This window comes from Olea europaea, unplaced genomic scaffold (genome assembly GCF_002742605.1).
Source record: "Olea europaea var. sylvestris unplaced genomic scaffold, O_europaea_v1 scaffold4864, whole genome shotgun sequence".
In the NCBI taxonomy this organism is placed as follows: Eukaryota; Viridiplantae; Streptophyta; class Magnoliopsida; order Lamiales; family Oleaceae; genus Olea; species Olea europaea.
Window position 1 is genome coordinate 1 of NW_019263177.1, and position 7,749 is coordinate 7,749.

The 7,749-nt window shown below is 34.4% G+C and overlaps 3 protein-coding genes across 3 annotated transcripts in view; all 3 read left to right on the forward strand.

The window, feature by feature from the left end:
* Positions 1-6: 6 nt before the first annotated feature.
* LOC111388315 (histidine kinase CKI1-like) lies at positions 7-1,838 on the forward strand. Its single transcript, XM_023012994.1, has 4 exons — positions 7-102; positions 210-446; positions 540-1,220; positions 1,364-1,838. The coding sequence occupies exons 1-4, from the start codon at positions 46-48 to the stop codon at positions 1,799-1,801; spliced, it is 1,413 nt and encodes a 470-aa protein (XP_022868762.1). The 5' UTR covers positions 7-45; the 3' UTR covers positions 1,802-1,838.
* A 74-nt stretch (positions 1,839-1,912) lies between these two features.
* On the forward strand, positions 1,913-3,647 carry LOC111388314 (histidine kinase CKI1-like). The gene is made up of 2 exons (XM_023012992.1): positions 1,913-2,986; positions 3,110-3,647. Exons 1-2 carry the CDS (start codon positions 1,913-1,915, stop codon positions 3,311-3,313), a joined length of 1,278 nt encoding a protein of 425 aa, XP_022868760.1. The 3' UTR covers positions 3,314-3,647.
* A 140-nt stretch (positions 3,648-3,787) lies between these two features.
* LOC111388316 (DELLA protein RGL2-like) overlaps positions 3,788-7,749 on the forward strand; it is a 14,211-nt gene continuing 10,249 nt past the window's right edge. The window contains exon 1 of the mRNA XM_023012995.1: positions 3,788-4,199. The gene's annotated coding sequence lies outside the window, so the exon portion shown is untranslated. The remainder of the gene's footprint in view (positions 4,200-7,749) is intronic.

A 7,749-nucleotide genomic window follows, 5' to 3' on the forward strand; every position in this document is an offset into this window, starting at 1 on the left:
AGATGCAGGACAAACTATTGGTACCCATTGAAAATCAAGTCTAAAATGAAGATCAGAAACTCGTTCGCGGTATTGCGGCCAGTTTGTTTATTCATTGTCCCGGTAACACCTCTATATATTAGTGAGAATTTTGAATTTATAAGTTCAAGCATTGATATGAATATTGTTAGAAATATGATTTAAATTGCTCTATTTACACTTTGAAACAGATATTAATGGTGGTGTTGCTGCCCGGCTTGATAATTCCCTTCTGGATTAGGATTACAATGATAAAAAATGAAGTGAATTTAATTTCTTACAACATCAGTCAACAACTACTCTCTGCATTAATTGAAAACACTGCCTCATTGTTTGATTCAATCAATGCATCGTCTGTCAATTTAGCACGATCTTTAAGCTCATCGTTGGAACAAGATGAACTGCAATTCTCAAAGATTGAATCCGAGGTTGGTATATATCTATCTATCAAATTTAGCATTTGGTTTGTGACTAAAACAAAAAAAAGCTAAAATCTCGATGTTCTTGTTTGAATTATGTAGGTGGCGTCTACATTATTTCTAGCATTATCAACAATTCCTCACCTATCACAGATTTCATTTATCTCATTAAACGGTTTGTTCTTCGGGTACTATACAAGAGGAGATAAACTATTTGCTATATTTTCCAACTCTACATTTTCTTCCACCGGAAATGATACAACAAAGTACAGTTGGTATACTCAGGCTGCAAGTCGTGAGACTGGAAAACTATATGGTGAATCAATAAAGTTACCTCCTTTTGATGTAATCAATTCAAGTTGGTATCATGAAGCATTGAATGGTACAAATGGCTATGCTTCCATAGGATCCCAATGGGAAATTTCTCAAGATTCTCTATTTCTCAGTACCACGGGTATGAATGGAAAAGGGGTAGTGTCTTTAGGATTTTCAATGAAATCATTGATTAATTTCTTCATTGAAATAACTTTCTATAATGGAAGCTTATATCTTGGAACAAAAGATGGGAATGTACTCACTGGAGGGATTCCAAAAACTCGTATGATCTTGAATGAAAATCAAGTTTCATTTCAATTACTAAGCCCTAATGGTGATGAAGTTGGAACTGTTGGAAATGTAAAGTGTCGGGCCGATGATGGTACATTTCGAACCTCTACATTAAGCATATGGAAGAAGAAGTATGTGGTTAACTGTTCACCAGTTGAAATTGCTGGAGTGAAATTGGTATGTTTCATTATTTATATAAATTTAACTATAATATTTCCTTTTAAGACGTATTCATGAATTATCTTGAATACATATTTATTTAAATCAGATACACAAGGCAAGCATATGTTTGAGGTGTTAAAATTTCATTTGAATTATAGGTATATGTGCTAGCTTTACCTGAAAACTCTGTGGCAGTTGTCATTCACAAGAACATAAAATTTGCCTTCGTGCTACTTATGCTTATCTTCGTTGATATGGTCATCATCATATTCACTTCTGTGTCATTGAATGTTCGAGCTGCAATACGAGAGATGGAGTTATGTATTGCGCTAATAAGGCAAAAGGAATCGACTGAACAAGCGGAAAGGAAGAATGTGAATAAGAGTCTTGCATTTGCTAGTGCTAGCCACGATGTACGCGCATCTTTAGCGGGCCTTACAGGTTTGATAGAAATATGTAACTATCAAGTTGTGCCTGGATCAGAATTGCAGACAAATTTGACACTAGTGGAAGCTTGTGCAAAGGACCTTTTAGGTTGGTACAGTTTCAGGAATAATATTTATGAGCAAGTTTGGCTAAGCTTAGCCCTTGTTTGAGACCCATTTTTTGGGATAGAATGAATTTTTGAATATTGTATTGATGGGAAATGTGTTGTTAAAAAATAAGGAAAAGTTTTGGATGTACGTGTAATATTATTTTATTGAAGAATGTGTGGTTNATATGCAGTCAAGCACCACGAACAACTTTCTGAGACTCTCAAGAGAATCAAACAGAAATTAAACTTTTCACACCAAAACTCTTTAGGTAAATTTGATATTGATTCATTAAGGGCATCTAGTACTCGATCAAAGGATGTGCCCTTTAGTTCACTAGATGGTACCAATAATATTCTACCCTTTCAAAGACAAGATAGTACTATAAGTTTTTCGAGCTTCGTTTTGATTGTGATCGATACAGGCGCCGGGCCATTTCGTGATATTAGTAGGGCTGTGGCTGAATTCAGAAGGGACCTAAGCAACAACTGTTGTAGTAGAGTAGTTTGGTTAGATAAACCAGGCACCAATTGCATTAATTTTCATGGCCTTGACAAGGATAAGCTACCTGAAATGGATTTAATCATATCAAAGCCACTCCATGGCTCCCGTTTAAAACAGACTATTGGACTTTTACCGGAGTTTGGTGGGACAATAAAGGGTATGGCACTGAGAAGAGGAGAAAACCCATACAATTCTGATAAGTTTCTACCCGAATACAGCACTTCACCTGCAGCCAATAAGACGCACATAAGGCAAATTCCTGAAAAATCGTCCTCAGAAAATACTCCTAGCCAGAATGGAGAGGAACTTTATGTCCCAAGAAAATTGTATCTAGGTCCAAGACTCCCAGTCGAGTTTGCACGAAGAAGAGGGGATAATACATACACTGCAAAAAATATTTTGCCTCGTCAAATTCATCATGAATCCCGAACTTCAGCTACAGTTGATATGAGTCAGAATAGGGCTATGACAGATAAATTATCTCGGGAGTGTCTTCCATTACAAAAGGGCGAGGACATGAGCAGTAAAAAGTTATTGACAGGGAAAAAAATCTTGGTGGCAGATGATGATCCCATCGGGCGCAAAATAGCAACAACTTTTGCTTCCCAGTTAGGTGCAAACACTTTTTCATGTGTAAATGGGGAACAAGCTCTTGAAGCCGTGTACAAAGGTCTCATGGATCCACACATAACTGGTGCTTCCAAGATTTCATTACCTTTTGATTATATCCTAATGGATTGTGAGGTAAAATAAGACAAAATTAAATTCATCATTTACATGCGCATCTTCTTGTAATAAATCCATTACTGTAGGCGCATTTTTGGTAGTGTTGTTTCAGTTTTGTTTTTGCTCTTGATGTATTAGCAGATGCCATTGATGGACGGGATAGAAGCAACAAGGCGCATCAGAGAAGTAGAAGGAAATTATGGTGTCCACACACAAATCATTGCACTAACTGCACATGAAAGAGGAGAAGTAGAGATAAACAAGATGGTAGAGGCTGGAGTAGATGCTTTTTTAACCAAACCGCTCAACAAAGAAAATCTTTTGAGACTCTTGTTTTCTCCTTAGTATATTAATTAGAATATGTTATATGAGTTGTTAATTAAGCCCCCGTTTGACCCCCATTACCTGAAAATGAAAATGGGGGGAATAGTATTTTTTAGAAAAATGAGTGGTTGAAAAAGAAGGAAAAGTTTTTGATTTACGTGTAATATTATTTTATGAAAGATTGTGTGGTTGAAAATAGGAGGGAGAAAAATGAAATGTAATGGAATTGAATTTAATGGGGATCAAACGGGGGCTAAGACACAGCAGTTATAAATCTTGTGAGATCAATTATAATTTCTTTCTTGGAACATTTTTGTAATTTTGAGGTAATATTTTTTTCTTTTGGTAAAAAATAGGCTTTCTTTTGCCTTGAGCTTGTTTGGTTACGCTCAGCGATTACAACATGATAATTTTTCTTTCAACCCGCATTCTGCCTGTTATTTTCATTGCACTCAATCTGAATATTAACCTTATGGACATAGTCACTAATAATAACCCTTAATAATAGCCTTTACAGTTTCATCTTATATTTTCTCTTCAGTCCTTAGTTTTAGAATCAAGTTTTATTATCAAGAAAAGGAGTCACGTGTTTAATTTTAACTCCATTTTTATGATTGAATTGCAGAGTTAATGTTTTTCTGTGCCAAATAATTTCTAGAATTTACCCTTTCTTGATTCTTCTCTACATAAATGGCATCAGATTCATGAATTCAAGCTTTCTTCTATACATATATATGGAATCAGATTCTTTTCCTTCCAATGAAAATTGAATCCTCCATACTTTAACACGCCATAATTTTAGTTTCAAACTCATCAACTAGCCAATTTTCCAGAGAAGGTTATTTCCAGTACGATAATGAGGGTGCAACTGCTCTCCCCGACAGAGTTATTATTTTCAGCTTCACAGGTACGTATGCATCTTGTTTTACGTATGAGTCTAATTATCCTATTCACTTATACTCTGATGAAACTTGTATTAAGCCATTCACTAGGTTCATATGAAATATATGTTTGAGGGAGGCTGTTTTTTCATTTGTGATAAGACACAGCTTTATCATCTCAATTTTTATTACGGTGAAAAATCTGCAGCATAAAGTACATATAGCTGTCCTGTGAAGGTTGAATCATTATAAATGTGTATATTTAGGTTATGATGCTCGGACTCGGGTATGGGTATCGGATATGGGTACGTATCTAAGTGTCGAATATTTTATTTTAAAAAATGTAGGGTACGGGAATATGACTAAAAAGAGTCCAAATTTCGAACACGGGTACAGATGGATATGTTTTTCAAACTTCAAATTTTTTTCCTGTAGAAATTTGTATGTAAAAAGTGAAATAATAATTAAGTGACAAATTGTTAAAAGATAGAACATGTAGCTTAAAACTATCTAAAAGTATACTAAAATAATAAGATTTTGTTATAATATATACTTTCAAAAATTAATATTAAGTTTAAGAGTTTTTTTTAACATATTTTAATTGTTTTTTAATAATTATATTTCAATAAATAAAAAATAAATGGGGCAAATAAAGTTATAAATATAGGTCTACATGTATAGAAATAAAAGTCCATTATGAACCTAGAAGCCCAATAAAAGCCTAGTCATTAACCTAGGTCTATTCACTAGAAATAAAAGTAACCCAAAAGCCCAGTTATTAACCTAGGTCCATTCACTTTCTCTCACTTCGATTCTCTTCCTTTTCTCTACTTCGGAGGCTCTAATTGCTGCAGTCGCTCCCCCTCTGTTGGTTGAATCACCTGAGACCTCCTCTTTCCTGGTTACGTCACTGCCGGGCCTAACTCTTTCCTTCGTAGCGCAAAAACGGGAAAGAAGAAAAGGGAGAGAAGAAAAAAAGAAAGAAGGGAAAACCTAGCCATGTCCGGTTGAAAAATGCGAAGTTCGCTCCATATTTTGTGCTCGTACCCCTGTCGTGTGGACATGGGTAACCCCTGGACGGAATGAAGAGTCCAAGCATCACAGTATTTAGGGGTTGCCTGGCAAAGCTTTTGATAAATATTTTCTATCATCCATTATTTACATATGAGTTGAAGGAATTGAATAATAAGTAAAATGTATATACCAATTTATAGTGGTAATGTAACATGAGCTCAACTAAACGTTACTATATATAACATGTCCTCCATGATGTCATTTGGTTGAAATTCTCTTAAAGAAGTACGAGAGCATGCCTAATCACGAAATGAATAATTTTAGTGAGATGTACTTGGATTTGCCCTTGTGTAGCTGGTTGAAATTAATATATTGCTTGTGTGACAGCTTTTGATAAAGGTGGATGAGATGTATGATTGGAAATTGATAAAAACTGTAAACTCTATGAATAGATGTTCATTAGAAGAAGAGTAATTCTATTTATACATAATTGTGTACAGATTAATGATGTGAAAAAGAAAGAAAGTGATAGAAAAGAAAGAAGAGAAGTACCATTACTCTTGGTAGAGATATATATGTCAACCATTTTACTTATGGTTACCACTGTCCATAATTTGCAATTTCTCCAACATATTGGAGAAGTGGTCTCAAGTTGCATAAACCCTAGGTTAATTATGACGATGATCCACAACTTAATTCAAGTTAAACAATGTGAAAGAATCCACGTGAAAGTGATAATATGAAAAACGAGTAGAGCAATCCATGCAAAAAACCAAAATCCACAGAGAACAATAACTGGAGATTCAATAGTCTTAATCAGCCGCAAAAAACAGAAGATGAATCTTTGATAGGGCTGGAAATATGGCTACTAAAAATGCCAATCTTCCTTAACTTTAAACAATGTCCTCAATTGTTTGAGAATGTAGACTGAACACATACAAGGACGTTGTCTGATGCTAACGTTTTGGCTTATATTAGAATTTATAATTTCAATGGATTGACACATAAACAGTGAAAAAGTAATTTTTATAATTTTTTATCCAAATTACAAAGAGAATAATGCTCTAGTTATGGAGTTGAACTTGAAATTGGTTTATGTTCAGGAGGCATGGCTGAAGATGCAAAATTTTTCCCTCTTTTTCTAAAGATTTAATCATAGTTTTATTTTTCATTTGATAATCATAAAATAAACCTAGAATTCTTGAAGATAGGAGTTCAGAGTGATTGAGAGTCAGTAGACCCCAGATGTAAAGCTTAAAGTAAGAGAGAGTTCACATTATAGATTGACTTCTGAGTAAAAGGAAAAGGAGCTAGTACAGGTCGAGAGAAGGGGGATCTTGTTTAATTACAGTTTTTCAACTTATATAATCGATGAAGAAATAAAATTTACAAAGTTATGCCTTTCAATATGGCGGAAAGAGTAGTAGATTCATTCTCTCTCTCCTTCAAGAACTCCTCGAGAAATTGTAGCGCCCTCCAATTTGTCTTACTTGTAGTAGTTCATCTGATGAGTTGAAATTCAAGTTCTTGGCAATAGGATTTCAGTATGTGATCCTACTTTCCCAGCTAATATTGCAATCCTCAGCCAAGCTTGAAAAATTGTAGGAAAATTATATGTGAGCAACATAACTGTTGATGTTATAAGGTACACAGTTACCTTTGATCCTGAAAAGGCGAAAAGTACAAGAAAGGGACAGATTCAAAAGCGAAAAATACAAAAAAGTTACCTTTAAAAATATTGTCAACAGTTCATTCACAAGTCAGTTGAATTCTTGACAAGGGCTGTGGAAGCTCCCTGAACTTGTACCTTAGCATAACTTTCGGAGAAGTTATCAAGCCCTAATGAACTCAGAGCGCAATAAACGTCATCTCCAATCACCATTTTTCGATTCTCCTATTCACATTTGTATGATGATTCATTGGTTACAAAACTTATAAACTCTCAAACAAATTCTTTCTTTGGTATCTTTGGAAATTTTGGCATTCTCGGGTAGGATGTGTTTCATGATCCGCCACACGTTGGCTCTGGGTGGAAAATTATCTTGCTCGTCAAACATTTGAAATAATGGGATCCGAATTCTCCAAAGTAATCTGATTGAATCCACTAGATTTCGAATGCACAAATACGGTTTGAAAATTGAAAACCATAAAAGGGTTTAGCCATGACAAGTTCTAATCTTGATTATAATATTTTTAGATAGTTTAAGATTAATGGACTGCATCGGTGCACGTTTGATTGCTCTCTAATGGATGTTGATCCAACTAATTAATAAGAAACCCTAAATTTTTATTAGCCTAAAAGGGGGTTGATGAACTGCTTCCTTTTAAAGGTTATAAAACAGAGTTTCTAAGAATGTGAATTGTTTGTATGGATGTTCTATTTGATAGGCAATTTGTTTATGACTTTTTTTTATACTTCTAAAAATTTAAATGTAGTGACCATATTCTGTGTATGTGACCTAATTTTATAATGGCGAATTGACATTTTGTGTAATAATAATTATTTGACGAACACACAATCACGTGATGTACAATGAATGTATTTTGTGTTTTGCACAATAT